The sequence below is a fragment of the Bipolaris maydis genome (genome assembly GCF_028858645.1).
Source record: "Bipolaris maydis strain C4 unplaced genomic scaffold PSV08scaffold_1, whole genome shotgun sequence".
NCBI lineage: Eukaryota > Fungi > Ascomycota > Dothideomycetes > Pleosporales > Pleosporaceae > Bipolaris > Bipolaris maydis.
The window spans coordinates 2,631,159-2,653,890 of record NW_027093857.1 but is presented as its reverse complement, the minus strand read 5'-3'; the positions used below and the strand labels follow the sequence as shown (position 1 = coordinate 2,653,890).

At 48.9% G+C, this 22,732-nt stretch overlaps 11 protein-coding genes across 11 annotated transcripts; 7 read left to right on the top strand and 4 right to left on the bottom strand.

The window, feature by feature from the left end:
• The first annotated feature begins 478 nt into the window (after nucleotides 1-478).
• PSV08DRAFT_3484 (amino acid/polyamine transporter I) lies at nucleotides 479-2,466 on the top strand. The gene is made up of 4 exons (XM_014220210.2): nucleotides 479-568; nucleotides 629-860; nucleotides 910-2,021; nucleotides 2,071-2,466. The coding sequence occupies exons 1-4, from the start codon at nucleotides 520-522 to the stop codon at nucleotides 2,274-2,276; spliced, it is 1,599 nt and encodes a 532-aa protein (XP_014075685.1). The 5' UTR covers nucleotides 479-519; the 3' UTR covers nucleotides 2,277-2,466.
• A 221-nt stretch (nucleotides 2,467-2,687) lies between these two features.
• PSV08DRAFT_398239 (uncharacterized protein) lies at nucleotides 2,688-3,696 on the top strand. Its single transcript, XM_014220209.2, has 2 exons — nucleotides 2,688-2,833; nucleotides 2,887-3,696. Exons 1-2 carry the CDS (start codon nucleotides 2,744-2,746, stop codon nucleotides 3,553-3,555), a joined length of 759 nt encoding a protein of 252 aa, XP_014075684.1. The 5' UTR covers nucleotides 2,688-2,743; the 3' UTR covers nucleotides 3,556-3,696.
• Nucleotides 3,697-4,013: 317 nt separating this feature from the next.
• Nucleotides 4,014-4,261, bottom strand: PSV08DRAFT_376636 (uncharacterized protein; the record flags this gene model as incomplete). Its single annotated transcript, XM_066093328.1, has 1 exon — nucleotides 4,014-4,261. The coding sequence occupies one exon, from the start codon at nucleotides 4,259-4,261 to the stop codon at nucleotides 4,022-4,024; it is 240 nt and encodes a 79-aa protein (XP_065950023.1). The 3' UTR covers nucleotides 4,014-4,021.
• Nucleotides 4,202-5,845, bottom strand: PSV08DRAFT_193516 (RmlC-like cupin domain-containing protein). The gene is made up of 2 exons (XM_014220208.2): nucleotides 5,389-5,845; nucleotides 4,202-5,330 (listed from the first exon to the last, which is right to left on the bottom strand). The coding sequence occupies exons 1-2, from the start codon at nucleotides 5,647-5,649 to the stop codon at nucleotides 4,476-4,478; spliced, it is 1,116 nt and encodes a 371-aa protein (XP_014075683.1). The 5' UTR covers nucleotides 5,650-5,845; the 3' UTR covers nucleotides 4,202-4,475.
• Nucleotides 5,846-6,668: 823 nt separating this feature from the next.
• PSV08DRAFT_358273 (glycoside hydrolase) lies at nucleotides 6,669-8,997 on the top strand (the record flags this gene model as incomplete). The annotated part of the gene is made up of 3 exons (XM_014220207.1): nucleotides 6,669-6,822; nucleotides 6,872-7,319; nucleotides 7,398-8,997. The coding sequence occupies exons 1-3, from the start codon at nucleotides 6,726-6,728 to the stop codon at nucleotides 8,995-8,997; spliced, it is 2,145 nt and encodes a 714-aa protein (XP_014075682.1). The 5' UTR covers nucleotides 6,669-6,725.
• A 1,019-nt stretch (nucleotides 8,998-10,016) lies between these two features.
• Nucleotides 10,017-10,940, top strand: PSV08DRAFT_346481 (uncharacterized protein; the record flags this gene model as incomplete). The annotated part of the gene is made up of 1 exon (XM_014220206.1): nucleotides 10,017-10,940. The coding sequence occupies one exon, from the start codon at nucleotides 10,017-10,019 to the stop codon at nucleotides 10,938-10,940; it is 924 nt and encodes a 307-aa protein (XP_014075681.1).
• A 1,578-nt stretch (nucleotides 10,941-12,518) lies between these two features.
• PSV08DRAFT_3466 (uncharacterized protein) lies at nucleotides 12,519-13,144 on the top strand. Its single transcript, XM_066092783.1, has 2 exons — nucleotides 12,519-12,775; nucleotides 12,827-13,144. Exons 1-2 carry the CDS (start codon nucleotides 12,575-12,577, stop codon nucleotides 12,938-12,940), a joined length of 315 nt encoding a protein of 104 aa, XP_065950022.1. The 5' UTR covers nucleotides 12,519-12,574; the 3' UTR covers nucleotides 12,941-13,144.
• Nucleotides 13,145-14,116: 972 nt separating this feature from the next.
• PSV08DRAFT_193511 (acyl-CoA dehydrogenase/oxidase) lies at nucleotides 14,117-16,738 on the bottom strand (the record flags this gene model as incomplete). The annotated part of the gene is made up of 6 exons (XM_066091992.1): nucleotides 14,117-14,267; nucleotides 14,338-14,881; nucleotides 15,052-15,523; nucleotides 15,898-16,165; nucleotides 16,215-16,469; nucleotides 16,674-16,738. Coding segments are annotated over 6 exons (1,755 nt in total), but the record flags the coding sequence as incomplete, so codon positions are not given.
• A 147-nt stretch (nucleotides 16,739-16,885) lies between these two features.
• PSV08DRAFT_259068 (proteasome regulatory subunit C-terminal-domain-containing protein) lies at nucleotides 16,886-18,833 on the top strand. Its single transcript, XM_014220203.2, has 3 exons — nucleotides 16,886-17,060; nucleotides 17,228-17,535; nucleotides 17,582-18,833. Exons 1-3 carry the CDS (start codon nucleotides 16,982-16,984, stop codon nucleotides 18,710-18,712), a joined length of 1,518 nt encoding a protein of 505 aa, XP_014075678.1. The 5' UTR covers nucleotides 16,886-16,981; the 3' UTR covers nucleotides 18,713-18,833.
• Nucleotides 18,834-18,931: 98 nt separating this feature from the next.
• PSV08DRAFT_376628 (ankyrin repeat-containing domain protein) lies at nucleotides 18,932-20,284 on the top strand (the record flags this gene model as incomplete). The annotated part of the gene is made up of 2 exons (XM_014220202.2): nucleotides 18,932-19,107; nucleotides 19,184-20,284. The coding sequence occupies 2 exons, from the start codon at nucleotides 18,932-18,934 to the stop codon at nucleotides 20,106-20,108; spliced, it is 1,101 nt and encodes a 366-aa protein (XP_014075677.1). The 3' UTR covers nucleotides 20,109-20,284.
• Nucleotides 20,285-20,398: 114 nt separating this feature from the next.
• PSV08DRAFT_259050 (uncharacterized protein) lies at nucleotides 20,399-21,482 on the bottom strand. Its single transcript, XM_014220201.1, has one exon. The coding sequence runs from the start codon at nucleotides 21,321-21,323 to the stop codon at nucleotides 20,691-20,693; it is 633 nt and encodes a 210-aa protein (XP_014075676.1). The 5' UTR covers nucleotides 21,324-21,482; the 3' UTR covers nucleotides 20,399-20,690.
• Between the last annotated feature and the right edge of the window lie 1,250 nt (nucleotides 21,483-22,732).

Genomic DNA, 22,732 nt, shown 5'->3' with positions numbered 1-22,732 from the left:
CAGGGTGTTCGTGCCAAGACCGCTAGGGCAGCCGAATCAAAGCTTCGAGAAACCTCAACGCTCCCTATAGACGTTGACTTTACCTTTTTGTCGGTGCTAGGTAAAAAAATACACATCAACAAGGTCCACAAACGCTCTTGACGCTCTATCGGTACGGCGATACGGCGATGGCCGTAGTGCAGCCCGGTGTCGGATAATGCATGCTGCGGAGCGATGTAACGCCGTTCGGTCAGCACAAGATAATCGGCAACGCATCTCCTCATTGGCTATTACCCCGTCTTTTGACTGGGAACATATCTCCCTATCTGTAGTAGTAGGGTCCCTATCAAGCTTCGTCAAGCTTTAGCCACTCTGGTGGACATGCCTACTTCGGATAGCTGTGGGACTTGCCGCATGGCTGACGAAACCCGTCCCGTAGTATCTCCGCTGTCAAGGGACATTGTTCTTAAATAGTGTCGGCCTTTGCCTCACTCCAGCACGCGACCTTTTGACACTCTCACTGCGGGTTGAGCAGACACCATGAAGCCCAGCGAGCGACAAACTCTCGACGATGAGGCCCAGCTGCAAGGTACGTTTGGAACAGGCGTCATACTTCGGGAATATACATTGATTTAATCTTTCTACACAGCGCTTGGCCACAAGGGCGAGCTGCAACGCAACTTCAGTCTCTTGTCCATGCTGGGCCTGGCTTTCGCCATTCTGAATTCATGGACTGCCCTCTCTACGTCGCTCGGGCTTGCCTTGCCATCAGGTGGCTCAACAAGCGTCATCTGGGGTCTTCTCACAGCCGGGATTTGTAACTTAGCCTTAGCTTCGTCGCTCGCCGAGTTTCTCTCCGCGTATCCTACAGCCGGTGGACAGTAAGACTCGGCCGAGCACTGGTCTTGAATTACGCTAACCCAAGCAAAGATATCACTGGGTTGCTGCCATTACTCCGAAGAAATGGGTTCCACTCGCATCCTTCATCACTGGCTGGATTAACGTGTCAGGCTGGGTTGCCCTGACCACTTCCGGAAGCCTCCTTGCTTCGCAACTCATCTCTGGTCTTATCGCCCTTTGGCATCCAGACTTTAGTTTGCACCCGTGGCAAGTCTGGCTAATCTACGTAGCCTGGACCCTCATTGCATTTGTCATCAACGCCTTCATGAACAGCCTGCTGCCCTATGTCAACCGAACAGCATTTATCTGGTCTATCGGTGGTTTTGCAATCATCTGCATCACCGTTCTGGCCTGCGCTTCTCCCGACTTCGCTTCCGCCGAGTTCGTCTTCACTAAGTTTATCAACGAGACGGGCTGGCCAGATGGCATTGCTTGGCTTCTTGGATTGCTCCAGGGCGGATTTGGCTTGACCGGCTACGACGCCGTTGCCCATATGATTGAAGAGATTCCAAACGCGTCAGTCGAAGGCCCAAAGATTATGATCTACTGCGTCTTTATCGGCACTTTCACCGGCTTCATCTTCCTCATGGTTTTGCTCTTCGTTTCTGGAGGTGATGCCGCATCAATCATCTCAGCAGCACCCGGCCCACTCCTGCAAATCCTTTTCAACGCAACGAAAAGCCGGGCGGGAGCTACTTGTCTCTTGATGTTCCCATTGGTCTGTATTCTCTTCGCAGAAACTGCCATCATGACTACCTCAAGTCGCATGACTTATGCGTTTGCTCGTGACGGAGGACTACCATTTTCAAAGTTCTTCGCAAAGGTGCATCCGCGACTTGGTCAACCACTCAACGCATTGATCCTGGCCGCTACTTTGACGATTCTCTTTGGCCTGATCTTGATCGGCTCCAGCAGCGCTTTCAACGCCCTTATTTCTGCATCTGTCGTCGCTTTGGGTGTGAGTTACGCCATACCCGTTGCCATCAATCTTGTCCGCGGTAGAAAAATGCTGGGATCTAGACCTTTTGCCATGCCAGAACCTCTTGGCTGGGCGGCAAATATTATTGGTGTTGCGTATACCATTGTTACCACGGTGTTGTTCTTGTTCCCACCGGCGTTACCCGTCACAGCTTCAAATATGAGTAAGTATTTTTTCGATATGCTTGTAAGTGTTTATCTAACTGTATCTAGATTACTGTGTTGTCGCATTCGGCATCATCCTCTTCATCAGTACGTTCCAGTGGTTTGTAGATGGCCGCAAAAACTTTACAGGACCAAGAACAGATATGGGGCTTGAGGTTCTCGAAGCTATGAGGACTCATGAGCAGGATGGCGTGGAACCTGGACTGCCAAAAGCTGCCGATGATAAGGCAGATCCGCATACGATTAAGCCATAATGGGAAAATCACCTCCACTCTTGAATTCTATTCTTCTAAGATCAGAAATTTTGTACATTAATTCTTAGATCATCACTCTACATCTTCACGTGTTTGCTGGTTGTGAAAGGAGATTTTGTAGAGACGTTATTCATTCCATAACGCATGATTTATTCAGCCCTAATGACCAGTGTTTGGGCATGAGGCAATCGCTATTTTCTTCAATTCAAAGCTATACAGTCATCATGCTCATGATAGTGTATATGCCGAAATCTTGATTTCTTGACATTTCATGTCCCTTATCTATATCTGGTTTGCCGCACTGTAAGTTGCACGGAAAGGTTCCGCGAACAATTGCCGATGACGGAATGTGGAGTGACCCCGCGTCCTACGCGTCTTACTAGCCGCAAGATCATACCTCAGTAACTATTTATACCAGATTACATGTTTCTTGTACAAGCAACATATTGCACAATTGAACATTCGCAATGGCTGCTACCAAGGTTGCTCTTATCACGGCGAGCTCAGCGGGTCTGGGAGCCCAAATCGCCCGGGCACTCGCACCAGACTTCCGCGTCGTACGTTGAAACAGCTAATTCAGCCGCTGAGATATAGAAACTAACAAAGTCAGGTGATAAACTACTCTTCCAATTCAGACCGTGCGCAGTCCCTCATCAAAGAACTCACATCCATACCTGGCAGTTCCTCGGAGGCAAACCGACGCTTCCACCTCGTCCAAGCGGACATGTCGTCCAAGCCCTCCGTCCAGAGTCTCGTCAAAGAAACGCTCGAGAAAATGGGCAGACTAGATGTCGTAGTTTCCAACGCCGGCTGGACTCGCATGACGACCTTTACAGACATCGAGCAGCAAGTCAACGACGAAGACTGGGACAAGTGCTTCACCATGAACGTCAAGACGCACTTGTGGCTCGCATATGCCGCCAAAGATGCCTTGGCAGAAACAGAAGGCACATTCATCTCGACAGCGAGTATTGCCGGTGTCAAGCCCAGTGGAAGCAGTGTTCCCTATGCCGTCACCAAAGCCGCGCAGATTCACCTCATGAAAAGTCTGGCTATTATCCTAGCGCCCAAGATTCGGGTAAACAGTATTAGCCCTGGCATGCTGTTGACGGAGTGGGGTCTCAAGTTCCCAGAGTCGAAGCGCACTGCTTCTATCAACAATACAAAGTTGAAGAGGTTGGCAACAGTGGAGGATTGTGCCGAGCAGGTGAGGGTGTTGGCGCTGAGTCGGAGTATGACGGGGCAGAATATTTGTATTGATGGGGGGATGTCGGTATAGTGGGTAGTATGAAGTAAGTGCATGGGGATTTTGTGCACAAGAGGCTTCTTCTGGAAGATGGTATATGGAACTTCTGCTCCAAGTCGTTATATAAATGAGATATGATTTATGCGCGGAAATTCTCATTACGGTACCCAAACCTCTCATCGTACCTAGTGATATTTCTGTTCACCCTCGTCTCCCGCGTTGGGTCTAGGGTCGTTTTAATCACCTCTCAATGAAGCGACCGCGTCTTCATCCTTGTGGTACAGATCTTTGAGGTATTTCCTAGAGGCTCTGGAAACCTCCACAGTTGCCTGAGCGTGCTTTTGCTTGGTAACGATGCAACCGCGATTGTCTCTTTCCCCGCCGGTTTCTATCAATGACACGGCAATATGGAAGGCTGGAGCAGAAAAAGGTTGGTATCTATACACTGGAAGAGATACGAGGCAACCTGTAATGTACCATTTCTTATCTCACGCCCATTTCATTGCAGCGCCTTGAGCTCTTTGCAATCTTCGATATATGTTCGCGTTTTGTTGTGCACTCTAATCTCGCCCTCCATTTTGCTCTCTAGTTTTTGGAAAAACGACTCCCAGACTTCTGCTCTGGCCTTGTCGAAGAATGCTGGGCAGTATGTCGTCAGATTGATTCTTGACATGAAAGCTTCGTCAAACATGCCCACTCTGTTTATGGTGAGAAAGAGGATCCCCTGGTAGTAATCCATTGCGCGCCAAGTACACTGATCAGTTGAGCAGTTACGTGACAGAGACTGTGTCGCTACGACGGTCGAACAATGACAACAATTACATACATAGATCCCAGAATTATTCTTCCTGTATCCAAAAAGACTTATATGAGATCAGGTAAGTGCAACCCCTTATAACAGTTTTTATAGTCTTGCAGACCGAAGCCTGACATCTATTATTTAAAACAGTTTTTCACGCTGGCCACAATACACTCTGCCATTCTTCTCCGATAGCTCTAAGCCTTGCATCCAATGTATCCTTTCCCTGTCCAACATATAGGACCTTTGAGTAGGCGGACTCTCCCCAGAAGCTCCAGGTCGTATTCGCAGGCACAAAGACGACATCACCCACACTTAGACTTAGCTTCTCATAGAAGCCCTGCACTTCCACCCCAATTAGCCCATCTACAACTTCAAGCGCTGTGTGGCCAGGCAAGAACCACGTCAAAGGCTCCGCACCAGTAGGTAGCTTAGACATGGTGATTGTGCCCTCAGTAAAGTTGCCATCGGACTGTGTGGCGGTAATGAAGGGCTCGATCACAAAATACGAGGCGTTGTCTGCAGACGAGGCGAGGATCTTGGGACCATAGCCCTTAGCCACGAAGAAGGGCGTCTCGCTGTTGGCAGCGAGCTCGTTCGTTCCATTCCTCCACGGGGCATCCTTGTTGCCACTCATGCCGTTTGCATCAAAGTCCATGGGCGGACTGAACTCTAGCTGCGCCCATACGTCGTACGACTGTAGCGCGCTGATGACCGCTGCATCGCCACCAGGACTGGTAAAGTTTCCCTGGGGGAATGGTGCCGAGGTCGAAGAGGAGTAATTTGCTGAGGCGAGGAAGTAAAAGAGATCTTCAAAACCGCCAGGTTGAATGACGCCGACCATTTCAGTGAAGGGATCGAGGATCTGAAATGTGTGCGTTGTATTGTGCGGGACTGCACCGTAGTCGCCGGGTGTGAAGAGACGGCCAGCAGTGCTGTTATCTTTAGAGGCCCAGAGGGCGAAGCGACCGCGGAGGTTGTAAAAGTTCTCATAGTGGGCTTGATGAATCTATAAGACGTGGTTCAGAATTTTCTCTGTCTGTGTACATAGAGAGGACATGACCTACGTGAGGAAGCACACCCAGCTCGCTGCTGGCGGGTGCCGCAGTGCTAATTAGCGTAAAGGCATAGTCTGAGGAAGGCCCTGTGACTGGGAACCGGTAGACCTGGGAGCCAATACGCACACCATCGAGCGTGTATGCGCGGACGGCGTAGGGACGGACATAGTCTGGGACCTGGGTAACTACGAGGCTGCTGTTATCGTGTTTCGAAATGCTTTGGCTAGCCGCGACAGCTCCAATCAAGGTAACAATAAAAATTGAAAACATGTTCAAATAGGTACAAACTGCCAAAGCAGTAACTGATTAAATCGGGCTCTTGCTCTCTTTTACACTCCTTGAATCAATTGCGCTCGGCAGTTTTGTCGGCACTCCTTGAATCAATTGCGCTCGGCAGTTTTGTCAGCACTAGAACTTCTCACCACACCTTTGCTGACCTTGGTACCGACTGTATCCGTGACCTTTCGAAGGGATTCTGCTGAGGCCATGCAAGACACGGTGTTTTGCATTGCCGCTTGCTAACCTGATATCCGAGTGGGGCTGGTAGCCTACGTAGGCTCATGATCTACATAGTAAAGTTTGCAAACATGGACTCCACAATTGTTCGATATTGGTATACGTAATCGGAGAGTGGACCTAGTGGCGGGAGACTCACAACCTTGGCCAGCTAGATTGCGCGGCGCTGTTCTAGGCAAGCCTCTCGCCTCTCTCGGGCAATCCGTGAAACCCGATAGTAGTATCCCGCCGGATGTTCCGGCCGGAACCCAACACCGCTAACACGAAATACGCGGACAACTGTAGAGCTTTTTTGTACCAATCACACATTCATTTCAACGTTTAGATCCAAACTCGATGTACAAAATGTTTGAGAGCCAATCATTAAGTCGGAATTCTCTACGGGACACTGCAAATATTTTTGACTGTGGAGGAAGAAGGCCACCATCATTGCATTTATAGATGCTACAGAATTGGGCGTGGCTGTACAGGAATACATCTTGCATGTCGCGACAGAGGCTCTAATGTCCGCGTCACCTTCTTCACTACCGATCTTCCAAACTTTCAATCTAAGATGATGGCTGCGGTGCTGTTTCGAAACAAGCTCTAGCTGGTGAACAAAATCTGATAACAGGGCTTCTTGCTTGAAGTTTTTCAAGCTTGTCGCTCGGGTAGCCTAGTGACCATGGGCGACGTATATCGAACGCGTCAGCTTAGATGCAGGTTGTGACAGAAGATTCCCAATATCTCTATCACATCGCCGTAGTAGTGAGAAGTTCATGCCCAGAAGATACTGCTTTTCAGTTATTCTGACTCTCGCTCAATAGTTTTCATTTATTCGTACCTTCATCATGAGGGTCGTCTCATCATTCGTTATAACCTCAGCACTTGCGGCTCGTGTATTGGGCGCATCTAATAGCTCATCTGGTCTTCTCTCGTCCGATCCTGGTACGTTGCTCTTGTCGCTGGCACGTATCTTGCTAACGTCTATTTTAAGACCGTTTGGGCAACTTCGCTAAGGCCTATCAAAAAGCCAAAGCGTTTGTGGCCCAATTGACCAACTCACAGAAGATCTCTATTATCACCAAGGGCGATGTTACCTCAAACTCTTCCTCGACTTCCAAAGTCTCATGGATCGCTTACACAACCAAAGATGCTATCGCAGGCATGAACTCTGCAGGTGTCATTGGTGGAGGCCGACATTTCCTGCTCAACGAGCAGGAGACAAACCGAACAGCAGGACTGGGTGGTTCTACAACCATTGGTTACTCCAGCAACGTTGACGACAAGACAATCCACGAGTTGTACCTTTGGCCATTTGCAGATGCCGTGAGGTCAGGTATGGCTGCAGTAATGTGCTCAATGAACCGTGCCAACAGCACATACTCATGCGAGAACAACCGCCTGCTCAATGAGCTTCCAAAGGATGAACTTGGGTTCCCTGGGTTCGTCTGGCCTGATGTGGGAGGCCAGATCACAGCATTCGGAGCTGCTAATGGATGATCTGATTACGGCTCATCCAGTCTCTGGTCGGAGTCGACCATGGAGGCAGGCATTGCTAACGGCTCTCTTACACAAGTTCGTCTCAATGATATGGCCATGCGTAACGTTATTCCTTACTATTTAGTTGGTCTGGACGATGGAATGTTTCCATCGAAGGCCGAGATCACCGAGTACCGCGAAGTACGGGCAAACCATAGCAGACTGATTCGCAATATCGGCGCAAACTCCCTCGTCCTGCTCAAAAACTCGAACAGCTCAAATGCCGGTGTTCCCCTTGAAAAGCCACGCATTGTTAGCATCTTTGGTGCTCATGCTGGACCTGCCATGGCAGGTCCCAATATGGCCTTCGGTGTGCAAGGTACCGAAGGACCAACCTACCAAGGCCATTTGGTTTCTGGGTCTGGTTCTGCTCAATTGTCACTCAGTTACATCAGTACACCTTACCAAAGCATCATGAATCGCACTATCAATGATGGCGCCATGCTTTGGTGGGTCATGAACGACACATACTCATCCTCATCTAACTCGGGAGGTATGGTTAATGGCTCACCTATGTCTGGAACGAACTGGAATGGGGGAGGCAACTCTACGGATAGCGGTATGGGCGGTGGTCCAAGCATGGACAGTGGCGTGAGTATGGGCGGAGGAGCCGGTGGTGCTGGCATTGGACAGTCTGGCACTTCCACAAGGCCGTCCTTCAGCAATTACGCCTCAGTTTCAGAAGTATGCATAGTCTTCTTGAACTCTTTCTCTGGTGAAGGTGCAGACCACACAGAGCTCTTCAACAAGGACCAGGACACAATGGTCACAACCATCGCTTCCGAGTGTAACAACACTATTGTCGTCATCAACACCCAAGGCCCCCGTTTGATGGAAGCATGGATTGATAACGAGAATGTGACTGCTGTTTTGTATGGCGGTTATCTCGGGCAGGAATCTGGCAATGCGATAGCTGACGTACTTTACGGCGATGCCTACCCAAGTGGCAGACTGATCAACACGATCGCGAAGAACGGAAGCGACTATCCGGTCAAAATCTGCTATGACGCCGACTGCGACTTCAACGAGGGCGTACACATCGACTACAGGCACTTTGATAAGTACAACAAGACAGTCCGCTTCCCTTTCGGATATAGCCTTTCTTACACTTCTTTTGAGTACTCACGAGTCCAAGTCAGCAGTACTGATTCGTCCGCATTGGCAAGCACGTATCCTACAGGAATTGCTACCCTCGGTGGAAAGTCTGATCTCTTTGACAATATTGTCTCTATCGATTTCACACTCTCCAACACAGGCGAAAAGGCAGGCACAGAGGTTGCTCAGCTCTATGTTGAATACCCGGCTAGCGCTGAGCAACCTCCTAAGCAGCTACGTGGATTTAAGAAATTTGCTCTCGAAGCTAGCGTTTCGACTAAAGTCACCTTCGAGATCCGCCGCAGGGATATTAGTTACTGGGATGTCCCAGCACAAGATTGGGCACTTGCTAAGGGCGATTACACTTTTTACGTGAGCTCAAATTCGCGCGATAGCAAGGGAACCGTAACATCACTGTTTAAAGGTAGTACGCACTCACGGAATGTTCATGTCGTTTCTATGGCTAAAATCAGGTTAAATGGATAGTTTGGGAAGTTTTGTATTTGCTAGTGTACTTCGAGGGTGTTTAAGGTTAGAAGCCTATTCCTCGCCATATTTACGGGCTGCTGAGTAGGCCGTGCCATATCTTCTAGAGCCTATCCCCTCACGAAGATACTTAACAACTTAGATAATAGAGCCTTTTATTATATTGCATCTGGTAGTATGCCAGGATGATGCCTCTGGATAATTGCTGTCTTTTGGTCGGTCGCATGACCTTACGTCTTGCAACAATTGTGGACATTTCGTGCCTTTGAATAGTGATAGCGTCAGGAAACCAAGTTAATTATCTGTATCGATACTTTCCTCATCAGATGTAAATGTAGCTTGTTTTGTAGCCCTTAATTAAAGTTAGGTTCTCACTTAATGAAACACTTTTGTTCACAGATAGTAAAACCAGAAAAAGCGACAAAATAAGCTCTCACACGTAGTTGGGTTTTTATCTCAGCAGTTCCTGCTAAGTCCAATAGTAACTTAGTTCGGATCCTTCCCGGATATGGGTCGTGTCGAACGCTCAGCCGTTACACTACCGTGCGCGCAGCCTGCGACTAAAACACTGTACGCAGCTATAGGAGTAATTGTTTAGACTACTAAGACTAATCTAGTAAGTTTCCCGCGATAACAGCTCTTATGTGAGCATCTATAGCCTCGGTTAGTGTGGGTGTTGCATGCACTGACCTGTTGCATGCACTGACCACCTACGTACAGTGGCCCGTTACACTTTCATACTAGCGTAGAATAGAACTTCGAAAGAGCACCTCCTCTATACAGAAATAAGAAGCTCCGAAGATAAAGCCGGTGAAACCTCTAGTGATATTGGCCGGCGTATGCGCCGGACCAAGCGTCCGATCTCTCCACATTCCGACAGATACTATCCTTCTTACGTGTGCTTTCGCAATTTATTTTAGCTTAGAATCCTACCCTACGTAGTATTCAGACTATAAAACGTGGAATTCTGTGCGCCGCAGAACGACATACAACACCACAAATCGCTCCGATACAACAACATGTTACTTATTCTTACGTCTATACTTTTGTTTCAGCAGGCTGCTGCTCAATACGTGAGTGGTGTCAGTTGGCCTAACTCTTTTCCAAAGCAAATTGCTATTGGCCGCCGCCGCCAGGGGTTGACTACTGCGGAATATCTATATCACCATACCATTGTCCACGGCCAAAAGGCATGGAACGCTCCAGATAGTGTGGACCAACCTCTCGCTTACATCCAAGACCATATCTTCGATTCAGCCTATGGCATCAACACAACGGCTAACTTGCCGCAACCCAACTATTTCGGCCATAATGATATAACGGAGTTATACAGCCGTTCGCAGGACGCTTTCGCCACTCCACCACCAAACAACTATACTATGGACGTCATCGGACCAGATGGCAATGCCTTTAACGACTTTTCAGCCTCCGTTAACATGTACGCCACAGAGGTTTTTGAAAAAGTCAACAGCACTTGTCAGCCTGCTGATTCGTCCTTCAATGCTTTTTACTGGGCCTTTGCAAACAATACCAACGCCAACAGCTCCTCATTCGACAATAGCACATTTGCCGCCACTATCATGCAAACACTCCTTGAGTCCATGCCATCTAGTACTATCTACAACGCTAGTATCCATACTTCAGTACCAGGCCTCGACTCCCGCCCATATTACGGCGGTTTCAACAATCCAACGATCAACGCTGTCCTGAAATTCTGGCTCTGTGATGGCAACCTAAGTGTTTTTAGGTTCAGAAATGCAATGAAAAGCATTATTACAAACAATGATATCTTGGGCGTCAATCTAGATCAGAGTTTTGTTGTCTTTAGTCGCTCAGTACTCATTTACGATCGTAGTACAAAAACTCCCTTTGACATGGAGAGAGCTACTAAAGCTCTTGTTGTTGATCAGTATCGTAGTGACGCTAGTATGAATCCGATGTAAATAGTATTGGCCCACGGGTCTTACTGCGGAGGAAGCGAGTTATCTTCACGCACTATGTATATAATATGAAAGAATTGAGTCCCTTTGTTTGAATTTACTTCAAAAGCACAGATAACGTGCACAAACTATCGAGATCATATGCTTCAGACTTTAAAGTCTTGTTTAGTTGCAGTGATATCGACATGAAGATATTCGCGTTGGACACTTTTGCAATTGAACAGATTACTACAAGCACCTCATAAAACATGCCCGCCTAGAGCTCTATGCAGATATCGTTCATAAGGCAAGAGGACGCTACACACATTTGTTAATTTAAAGCTTAAGTTAGACTTCTACCTACAGCTCTGTACGCAAGTCAACATCCACAGTGATTAAATTCTACCTCCTAGCACTAACAGACGATCTAATTGTGAGAAGCTAGCGTCCTCTGAGTTCCTATGGGTCTCCCTAGTGCCTATTGGACTTGATCGAGCCCTCTTAGTCATACCTGACTTAGCACTGAGAATGTAAGCTCAACGAACACGGCCTTAGCCCAGTAGCTGTTCGTCTGTAGTGAATTTAAAACATTTCATCACTTCTGCTATCGTTGCTCTTAACTAGTGCTTATCATAGCCTTGTTGTCTAACAACGATTATATAAGATTTAGTATAACAGAAAACAACCTTCTCGAATCTAAGAATGCTACCAAGAAATCTATGTATTATCAAACCAGTTAAGCTAAGCACAAGAAAAAGGGGCTGGGATATCTACAACATACCCAGATCAAGTCAGGTACTAGAGTTTCACGCACCAATAGAGCAAGACTCTGAAGGTTTTCATATATTACACGGGATGCCCTGCTCCTCAGTTCGTCTAGACCAGAGGACTGCTTCAACCGCGCCAAGCTCGAGATACCAGGGACTTTTGAAAACAACACCACGATCGCAGATCTGGAAGCAGCAGATTGTATAAAATTATTGATGATGGCAAATGATTCCCAGGTCCTATATAACTCTGGTTGGGATGCTTTTGGAGGAAGCTCTCAGGCCTCGGGTGTGGCGGGCCAATATGCCAGTGTGATCCGAGAAGCGGGTTTGCCCGTATGCTCATATTCGTGTTCGCTCGAGGCTAAGGACCCACCCAAAGGCTGTACGCGTGAGACAATGGAGCTATTTTATTTGTTTATAGTGTGATACGCAAGTGGATCGAGATTCTTCCGCCAGTTATTGAGTCAGACGCCATATTGATCCAAGATTTTCGTTGAGATGACTTGGACGGAACTTTGAAAATGTTCCCGCTAGCACTCGAGATTCTGAAATGACTTTTGTGTAACATCTGAAGTGCCATCATCTTCATTTTCCTTGACGCTATCGACTTGCTGGATGATCCAAGCCGCGTTAAGGAATCAAGTCGGAGATTACTAAACTACTAGTAGAGCCGAGTAGTTATTTAAGTTATCTGACATAATATTATATCATCTGACTACTAAAATCCCGCAGATCCTATAGTCTTCTCGTATTCTTATACGAATACACGTGATATAATCATATTATATAGCCGGTTAAATTCGCCAATTTTAATTCATTATATAAAAATGCACGAGTGGTCGTTATCCATCTGTAAGACACTTTAAATTAACTATCTTCGCTTCTACAATGCATTTTTCACACCCAAGTCCACTTCTTCTTATAGCACTAGCTCATCTTTGTCACGCTAGTGGCAAATTGTGGTTCTGTAACCAAAACGCACCGACTTCAACACTCCAAGCTTGTGCACAAGTTTCTAATGGATACGTGAAAAAGTATACGGTTACTGTTGCAGGGACTGGGAATTCACGTGGCTATCAGACTGTTAATGTAAGAAGCGCAGTTCCTTAAACGTAAACGAGATAAATCTAATACAATTAGTATCGTTGCTGCATACCAGATGATCTACTACCTGTTACACAGTTTTTCGATGGTTGTGAGGCCTCTTATAACGGTGATGGATCTTCTGTAGTTAATTGGAATGGATATTGTTAATCCTTACTGTTTGGCTCCGGCAGGAGTACGGATAGATGGCTCACGTGCTTGCTGCAGCTATTCAGGAAGCTTCTGGCCATGTCTCAGGGTACTGCTTTGGATACATGGTTCAGCTCTGGTGGAATGTCATGTGTATTTTTCAAGTCATTGGAAAGGCATCAGATTGCGATTGCAACTTCGTCGGCAAGGTCTGGTAAGCGGGCGTTTGGTACTGAGATTATAATCATGTACTTAGCACCAAGATAAAACCTTTTCAGTTATCCTATAACTTCTACAGCATTTCATTGTTTTTTTGTCAGACTATCCTAATGATCTACATCTCACAATCTGTAGCTGTCTGAGATCGTCCATTCCTGTTTAATTATAACTTGACGAGACTCATGACTGGCTATCGAAGAGCTCTCACCACGGCAGTACCGTAGCCCATCTCTTGCTTTTGATACCAGAGTAGTTGTTTTAGAGTTTTCTTTCAAATCGCCTTGTATTGATATACTGTGGGCTTGTGATATTGTTTCATTGAGTAAAGCATTTGAGCTTGACTTTCACCTTGTTAGGGGTCTCAGCGCGATGCTTATTCGTGCCCCACTAAGTTCCCCTGTGACTGGATCTAGAGCATATTGTAGAGATAAGCCAGTAGTTTTAAATCCTTGGGCAAACCCCTTGAGCGTGAGTGTTGTGGCAGATATGAGGCTGTAACATAGTGATCAGCTGCATGCTGAGAAGAAGGTTGCTTGGAGAGCCTCTCCTTTCTTCTCGCTTCAATCTCAGCAGAGCAGGTATCTTAGTGAATTTTTGCGCCATTTCGTATAACGCGCTCGCGATTGTCTTCCTCGCCTTCCCGGAAGCACCACACCCCTCGTTAGTAAACATGAATTGGTCATGTCTTATGGTTGGCGTTCTTTTCGGCGTTGCAACAGTGCACTATTTTTTCTTCGGTAGGTGTACCTACAAGGGCCCAGTAGAGTATGTTAAGAAGTCAGTGTAGCATGGGAACTCTAGCGTATTGAACGATATGAATTATCTCTCGATGCGTTGGTTGTATCTGGTATTGTCACTGTACATACTAACAAGCGCAGCTAAGGACTAGCATTGGTTAAGTATGGAGCATCCATCTTTCTTATCTACGCTGAGCTCCAAGTTAACAAGACCCATTCATCCGCCCAGCTATTGTTCCGGATACGTCGCGCCCCAAGGCTGATAGCCATCTTCCTGAAAAATCTTCTCAAGCTGCCGTCTTCTGACCCCGACATTTCCACCATCAAACAACGGAAGACACGCTGCATCCTGTAAAATCTTCGAAAATGGCATATCTTCTGCATAGGATTTCCTGTGCACATCTCCCATTAGTACCTCGATCACACATTGTCAACTTAGACAAATAAGATGAAGTAACTCACATTCCCACAACGCTCATACACCCCAGCACCACCTGAGTGACCTGCTCACTACACCAAATCTTCGCTTCAAGAGCAACTTCCAATCTCGCCTGCCAACCCACCTTCTCCTCTTTACTTTCCAGCACGCACATGGCCTTCCACACCAATACACGAGCAGCCTCAATCTTCATCTTGGCATCAATCAGCCTATCACTCACACTTTGATGTTCCAGCACAGGAATCTTCCCGCCTCGGTTTTCCTTTTTGCAAAAGGTGAGCGCAGCTTCGAATGCGTGACGCATGACGCCAACGCACATTGCGCCGACAATAGCTGCAGACATGCCAAACGTCTGTTCGACTACTTGGGCGCCCTCTCCCGGTTTGGCGAGGACATTGGCGGCAGGGACTCGGAAGTTGGTGAAGCGGGAGTGGGGCCCATTGACGGATTTGTGACCCCCGAGCGAGGGGTCGGCGAGGACTTGGTAGGCGGAGGGGTTGTTAGAGGCAATATCAGAGCGGGTAACCAGGAGGATGAGGATGTTCGAAATGGGGTCTGAAGCGGAGTCTTGGGGGACATCAGGTTTTCCTTGTCGGCAAACGATGCATTGGAGGTCGGCTCCTCGCTGGTCCCAGCCGCCAGAGTTTGTTGTCCATAGCTGGACAACTGTTAGTATGAAATAAAAATTACATAGTTATTGTGATTGAATCAAACAGTTCAAGTAGTTCGCCCAAGACACACCTTTTCTCCATTGATTATCCATTCTTCTCCCTCTAGATACGCTGTAGTCTGCAAGCCTGGTGCTCCTTTCTCCAGCCAATTAGCGGTTCCCTGAGGCTCACTATGTACAAAGCTTGCGAGCCTCTCTCCCGTCTGTTCCAAGAATGGTGCAAGGAATTTCTCATGTTGCTCCTTGCTTCCGGCTAGAATCAAAGGCGTAAGACCCAGTCCAGTACCCAAGATGGTGATTGCGGTACTTGGCTCTACAGCATGGAGCTCTTCTATCACAATGGCTGCGTCGACGAGTCCAGCAGAAGTGCCGCCTAGGGGTACGGGAATTTGGCCCTTGATAAGACCTGCAGATACGGCGGTCTGATATATGGGAAGAGTGGATTGAAAGCGCTCTGTCTGTGTGGTAAGGTGGGAGTAATAGGTCGGAGCCTTAGATAGAACAGTGTCAGCGAAGGCGTGGACATTGGCCCGGAGCTCCTTTTGTTCAGGTGTGAGGGAGAAATCTATCATGATGGCTGTATTCTGTGATCAGACGCCTTTTTTTCAAACACCCTTCCTCCGACCAGTTAATCTCCAAGGCCCATTTATATAAAATGGATCATGAGGCGTTCCATGTGCCAGCTTATTAAGCTAATGCGGTCAGCTACATCCCGTGTCCAATGATTTCAGAGGATCTTATTCTTGGCCGGACCTTTGTCCTCATTTGATCTGAGGTCACAAATGAGAATGGAAAACGCGGATGCTTGCGAAAGAAACGGGGTATCTTATTGTAACTCCTGGGTCTAGGCCCTTATTGTAATGCCGGCATATCATCATCGCAAGCCAGAAATGTCTCTTGACATTGAATGAACACGGGCTTCAAGCTCCTTTTTCTTCTTCTCTAGCTGGCGTGCTTCCTCTTCTTCTCGTCGCAAGTCTTCCTCAGTCAAAGGCGCAACTGGCTCAGGCTCATATTGGGTCTCGTCAGCCTCATCTATGTAGTCCTCTCGTGATCGATTCAGCTGTTCGAGCTGGACCTGCTGCTCTGCTAGCCGCTCTTCGTAGTATTGCACCGATGCTGCGACTTGAGCGTATCTTTGGCGCAAGGTTGCAATCTTGTCGTGCACACCTGGGATTGGACTGAGTCTTATTAGCAAGGTTGAGGATCCTCCTGGTTGAATACACATACTAAACACCAAGAAGCTTCTCGGCTCCTTCCAACAGTGACTCGACGTCTATTTCGTTCTTGTTGTTGGGGTTGTACATTCTGTAACCCAAGCCTGAACCCGCACCTCCTCCTCCACCTCTCCGTATCCTTTCTACAAGCTCATTGCCCAAGACTGCGGCGACGGCTGTGTTACGTCTAGGCGCTCTTACTGCATTGGCGCCGCCTCCGGATATGCTAGTACCACCTCCTCCATTAGGGTTGAAGATAGTGTTGCGCCTGTTGGTCGAAGGAGCGGGTTCCGCATGTTTGGGGGCTGCTGGCGGCGGAGGAACAGAGAAAAGGGCTCGCTCATGCAGCTCGGTATCGCGAATCAGGCTGGTTATATCATGGTTTTGCAGCAACGCATTGGTGAATATCTTTGGTGGGGCGAATCTGGGACGGGTTCAGTCCAAGGGTGCAGTCCAAGAGCAAAGAACATACGGTAGTTCAGCAATAGAGGCCGAGCAAAGCGATATTTGCTCAAGATACGCGTCCAGAAGCGTCATTATGTGCAATTCCTGAATAGGAAGAGGGTGTGCTATGGCGACGCGGGGGGTAAACAATGGTGGGCGCTCGGTGCTCGATAACTATTCCCCGATGTTCCGCGCTGGCGTCAGTGAAGCTGGGAGCTCCACCCTCAGCTTAGCACCAACACCACCAACCCTCGCCCACCACTGTCAACGTCCATTGCCCCCGATCTTCGCTCTGCACCTTCCCCTTCATCCGCAGAAATCACAAGAGCGACCGTCATGGCGGACAGCATGGAAGGCGTCGTTACGGCGGGCGAGGCGCCCAAAAGCGAGAACGTAGAGCAGAAGGCCATTGCTGGTAAGTCGCCCAATCTGCGCCCTACAGCATGCCTTTTACCTCAAAATGACCCTGTGCCGACTGCATGACGGCATGGTCGACTCGCAAGATGTGTTCAAACCACATGATTGCCACCGAGAGTGCGGCCTGCAAGTACCTGGCCCAGAGTGCTGATCCGACGACTATAGATATCCGCAGCAACTTTGTCCTTCTTGAACGCGCCGTAGCCCAGTTCGATACCCGATTCACTCTGCGCGCTCTCCGCTCAATATCTTCTCTCCGCAAGAGGCTCACCGACCGAGTACTATGTTCCGTCGTCATCTTGACATACTCACCCAACAACGCCACAGCCCGGACTTTCATCGAGTATATCGGTATGGACGGCGAGGCGATACAGAGCGTTGTATCCCAGTACAAGGAGGAGGTACAACTCAACAAAAACAGCACCAAGGAGCCATTGCCCGAGGTGGACGTCTACATAGCTATTTTGATACAGGTATGTTCGTTTTGGATGTAGGGCGGACAACGACTGACAGGAACAGGTATATCTCTATGACCAGAAGGAGTTTGAAGAGGGCGCCGAATTCTCCGAGAAGCTGGTAGACAAGATCCGAGAGTTGAACAGGCGGACACTCGACTCGCTAGCGGCAAAGGCCTACTTCTACTTCTCGCTCTTCCACGAGGAGATGGACCCTAAGCCTCCATCCAAGCAATCAGCCGTCATCACCATCCGTGGAAAACTGCTTGCTGCTCTCCGAAGCGCTGTTCTCCGAAAAGACCCCGATACCCAAGCGTCCGTCACCACACTGCTGCTCCGAAACTACCTCTCGACTGCCGACATCACACAAGCCGATTTGCTTGTGGCCCAGACACAATTCCCACCCAATGCTCCCAATAACCAGGTTGCGAGATACCTGTACTACCTTGGCCGCATAAGGGCTATCCAGCTATCCTACACTGAGGCACACGAGCACCTGACCAGCGCAACCCGCAAGTCGCCATCTGCGCACTGCGCGACTGGCTTCTACCAGGCTTCCATGAAGCTACTTTGCGTTGTTGAGTTGTTGATGGGTGATATTCCCGAGCGCGATGTCTTCAGCCAGCCTCGCTTGGAACGTGCTATGGAACCCTACTTCCGTCTGGTCCAGGCTGTCCGTGTGGGTGACTTGCAAGGCTTCTTGAAGGTGGTTCAGCAATCGTCATCCGTCTTCCACCGTGACGGCACCTACACGCTTATTCTTCGTCTGCGACAAAACGTCATCAAGACAGGCATCCGCATGCTGTCACTTTCCTACTCACGCATTTCACTGCGCGACATTTGCATCCGCCTTGGTCTCGAGAGCGAGGAATCGGCCGAGTACATTGTCGCAAAGGCTATTCGCGATGGAGTGATCGAGGCGTCAATTGACCACGAGAAAGGCTTTATGCAGACCAAGGTGGCTGGAGACATCTACGCAACCCGTGAGCCCGGCGAGGCGTTCCATGAACGTATTCGCGCATGCCTGACTCTGCATGACGAGTGCGTCAAGGCAATGCGCTACCCAATGAACCAGCACCGCCTGGAACTCAAGAACGCCCAGGAGGCGCGCGAGAGGGAGCGCGAGTTGGCCAAGGAGATCCAGGACGGAGACATTGATGAGGACGATGCGGCTGGTGATTTTGAGGGTTTGTAAGCGGGGTCTGATAGTCGAGCGTGTACGATAGCCATGTGCGGAACTGGTATTAGGAAGCGCTTGCAAAGACGAGATAGATCAACATGTTAATGATGCATGAATAGAACAGACTTGAGACAACGCAAGGCTCGCAAGAGTGGCTGTATCCCACTACTGAGGCAGAAGCATGTGACAAAAGGCAAGCGTGCCAAACCAAAAGGACATCCATGCCGCACATCGATGCATGTGCTAGCCGGTTGCAGCAAGACGCCGTTTCGTGAATTAGTAGCCCCCGCAACCAGCTCAAGACCCAACGCGTTGCTGCCCCACTGCCCGTCCTCCCTCACGTCACGACGACTTGACCAGATTGCCAATGCTCTCTTGGGAACTACACCATGCTTGATTGGGGCAGCCATGTAAGTCTTCTCTTGTCAATTCCACATACGCCAATACATTAAATGGGCATCATCATTGTCCTAACACCAGCATCAGGATTGACGTACCCCGGCGTCTGCGGCGCGCCATCCTCCTCAACGACCTTCCGCTGGTCAAGCGCATCATTCGCAACAACCCCAACTACATCCGCAACCCAGACTTTGACGATCGCTCAAACACCTCGCTGCATCTTGCTGCAAAGCATGGCTTCACCACTATCGCCGAGTTCCTCGTCGATGCCGGCCACGAAGATGGTATGATCAGTCGCAACAACGACTGGGAGACGCCGCTGATGCTCGCCGCCATGGCCGGCAAAGAAGAATGCGGCGTCTACCTCGCCAAGCGATTCCCCGAATGCGTGGGCTGGAAGAACAAGACGGGTTTGGATGCACTGATGCTGGCGTGCAAGTCAGGGTCCGGCACCTTGCACTTGATTCCCACGTTGATTATGCACGGCACAAATATACTCTCTGCATGCGACAACCAGGGAAATACCGCGCTACATCATGCTTCTGCAGCCGGCGAGCTGAAAGCTTTAAGGATGTTGTTGCAGTACGGTGCGAATCCGGTTGCCAGTAATAGTTATAGCTGGACGCCGGTGCACTACAGTGCGACAAGCGCGGCAGAAGCGTATTTCAAAACACTGATAATCGAGTTTGAGAAGAAGAAGGCGGAGGGCAAGCGGCTGAATGCTGAGAGGGAACGTCAGCGTTCGGCTGGTGTGCGGTTGGTTACGGATCCTGAGGGGCTGAATGGTGCAAAGGAGGCGAGTGCGAATTCCAGGCCTGAGGGTGCTGGGCACCGTAGGAGCGGTAGTAGGCAGAGAGCAAGAGATGATGCGGCCATTGCGGGGCTGCCCGCTCCTGGTATGGAGTGGAGTCCCGTGGAGAAGAGGAGAGCTATGACGCCGACTGAAGGCCGCGGCTGGGCTTTTGCTGCTGATGGTATTCGTCCTAGAGCTGATACTGGAGAGTCTATCTAGTGACCGACAAGGCTTTTGTATTGTATTGTTTGGGTATGGGGAGTTTGGGTGTTTTTTTGTACTACTATGATCGTTCGGATAGGGATCGGTTGCATGATTCGCCTAAAGGTTTTTGTTAGAATACGAAGACCACGGATGCCCCGCTAGATCGGGAGTCGTTTGGAATTGAATCAAGATCTCATTCAATGATTGTTTGCTTGTTATAGTTTTTGCTTTGTAAGATGGCAGAGGGGCAGTGTGCTTGAACATACGTCTGGATGCTACAGCATGTCTTGGGGTTCATGGATTGATCAGCTGTCCACCTTAATAGATTGCCAGATGGACGTTTTGATGAGAAATTACTGGCCCTCTGCTGGCTTGATCCAAATTGCATAAAAGAGAAAAGTACCAATAACGCCATTTACCATGCTATACCCCATACTATCCACTGAGCCTTTTCTGTCCTTCCCTTGTCTCGCTACGAACCATTTCGTTCATTCAGTTATTCCCAACTCCCAATTTCAATCACCAACATGAGAAATCGTCGAATGAATATATCCATCAAATATCAACAGTGAGGAAAGTCATCATAAAAGACCTCACTCAAAACCCACCAATCCCCTCCTCCCCGCTATCCTCTTCCATTCTTTCTTGCTTCCTCCCCCTATCACTCACATCCCCACGGCCCTCCCCTTTACTAAGCACTCCCCCCAAACCAACAGCCATCTGTCCGTCTTCTTCCCCATCCTCGTAGTACTCCCACTCAAACCCAATATCCTCCAACGCATGCGGCGCTTCTCTATCCTCGACCTTACATTTCACCTCCCTCAGTCCGACCGCTACGATGGACTCGTCTTCCGCGTGTTTTGACGACGAAGACTGAATATCTGATGCGGAGTCTACGCGGCGTACAGAGGCGGAGGGTGCGGTAGTGGAGAAGGTGGGTTTTTGGCTGGTTTCCAGGGCGGTGACGAGGTAGATGGGTTTGCCTTGAAGGGTTGTTTTGCGGAGGAAGGAGAGGGTTTGTGGAGAGTTGGCGAGGTGAGAGAGCAATGTGGTAGGGTTTGTGAGGGTTTTGAGTGCTGTTTTTTGGGCCGTTATGACGCAGTTGATTTCGTCGTGGGCGATTGATGGTGTGTGAGATTGGGAGTTGTTGGAGAGAGGATCGGTAATGAGTTGGCCCAGTGTGAGGGATGTTGGTGGGAGGGGAGCTGGGAGGTGGAGTAGAGATGCCATTGTTGTTTTTGAGTTTGGAGTAGAGTTTGGACTTAGAATTCAAGTATAGAATTTCAAGGCGGGTCGAATAAGGCTGGTTGTTTATCACCACTGCTCCGTCTTTACAGATATATTTAAATTCGACTTCAAAATTCAACGTCGATCCGTGCACTGTAAAACTTGGATCACATTCTTCACTCAGCACAGACACTAGAGCACGAGAATCCCTACTTATGCATCCACTTGGCAGTCGATCAGCATGCCCATGCTTGACATTGCGTGATGACGAGCGGTCGCTACCTCGCTTGTCGTCGGGCGGACGGCGAATGCTCGGCTGAACGCGAGAAGGAACCGGTAGCGATGACGATTTCTAGGTTCAAACTGCCCCGCATTATGAAATCGATTACCCCATCGGTAACGAGGGACCACATGCGCTGTTATTTGGACATGTCTGAGTGGTGGTCTGATGGCGATCGGCTGACTTGTTCCTGAGACGCATGACATCCGAGGCTAGGTTGTGTACCACAACGGAAAAGCTCGGAGCCGCAATTGGAGTCGCAACCGCATGTGCTGCAGACGGTATGTTGCATGACACGATAAGTTAAAAGTGTGAGGAGAGAAACACTACATGTATATATGCGTGTGCGAATGTGACGAGGTTGATCGCGTGAGTGGATTTATCTGGAAGCGAAATATCATAGGATTCGACGGTCGAAAGAGAGGAAATGACAGTATTGGCGGTGAATCCCTGCGTTTTTCCCAAGAAATGCGAACGGACGTATCGAGTGAGATGCCGGCAGTTGGAAGAACCTGTGAATGCCTAGAGCATGCTACAAGCCGTCTTATCTACCACTTCATCTGTCTGTTTTCGTCTAGAGACGGATTACTCTAGTCGTCGCTATTGCTGTGCTGGCATTGTAGTATTCGGAATTTGCTGTAACATATGACGTAGCCGCATGAGGAGTTCTTTGGTGTGATGGAGATTTTGTGCACATCTTGACTATCTTTGCAATCGAGTAGTGCTCTAGCAGGTGGAGAGCTCATCCCGCATTGTCTTATTGGTCAATTCTCACATGTGAGCAAGATGAGCTGACTAAGGCGCAGCGTGGCGTTTGTGGCTGGTGGCTGGGCAGACGCAATCGGCGACAAAGACGCGCTTCACATGTGACGTTTAACGTTTCCATCAAGTCGTGTCGCCATTGCAGTTTTCACGCCATTTCCAGACACAGTAGCGACCGTCGCTTTATCTTTGAAGAGATGGCAGGAGTCGAGATAGGTCTCTCCGCCAGGTCAAAGGCCTACAGTGTCCTTTGCCCTCGGCAGTGGGCGGATAGCTAACACTGCCACACAACGACATGAGCAAGGTACCGTAGGCATGACGACTCGACTCGGCTCTTTCGCCATGATCGCAGCCCACGCAAATACCCACC

Coding starts and splice junctions, on each gene's coding strand:
- PSV08DRAFT_3484 (XM_014220210.2), top strand. CDS start 520: ATGAAGCCCAGCGAGCGACAAACTCTCGACGATGAGGCCCAGCTGCAA. Junction 861..909: donor TATCCTACAGCCGGTGGACA/GTAAGACTCGGC, acceptor ACCCAAGCAAAG/ATATCACTGGGTTGCTGCCA. Junction 2,022..2,070: donor CGTCACAGCTTCAAATATGA/GTAAGTATTTTT, acceptor AACTGTATCTAG/ATTACTGTGTTGTCGCATTC.
- PSV08DRAFT_398239 (XM_014220209.2), top strand. CDS start 2,744: ATGGCTGCTACCAAGGTTGCTCTTATCACGGCGAGCTCAGCGGGTCTG. Junction 2,834..2,886: donor TCGCACCAGACTTCCGCGTC/GTACGTTGAAAC, acceptor TAACAAAGTCAG/GTGATAAACTACTCTTCCAA.
- PSV08DRAFT_193516 (XM_014220208.2), bottom strand. CDS start 5,649: ATGTTTTCAATTTTTATTGTTACCTTGATTGGAGCTGTCGCGGCTAGC. Junction 5,331..5,388: donor AGCTGGGTGTGCTTCCTCAC/GTAGGTCATGTC, acceptor CACGTCTTATAG/ATTCATCAAGCCCACTATGA.
- PSV08DRAFT_3466 (XM_066092783.1), top strand. CDS start 12,575: ATGCATTTTTCACACCCAAGTCCACTTCTTCTTATAGCACTAGCTCAT. Junction 12,776..12,826: donor GTGGCTATCAGACTGTTAAT/GTAAGAAGCGCA, acceptor TAATACAATTAG/TATCGTTGCTGCATACCAGA.
- PSV08DRAFT_259068 (XM_014220203.2), top strand. CDS start 16,982: ATGGCGGACAGCATGGAAGGCGTCGTTACGGCGGGCGAGGCGCCCAAA. Junction 17,061..17,227: donor AGAGCAGAAGGCCATTGCTG/GTAAGTCGCCCA, acceptor CGACGACTATAG/ATATCCGCAGCAACTTTGTC. Junction 17,536..17,581: donor ACATAGCTATTTTGATACAG/GTATGTTCGTTT, acceptor TGACAGGAACAG/GTATATCTCTATGACCAGAA.
- PSV08DRAFT_259050 (XM_014220201.1), bottom strand. CDS start 21,323: ATGGCATCTCTACTCCACCTCCCAGCTCCCCTCCCACCAACATCCCTC.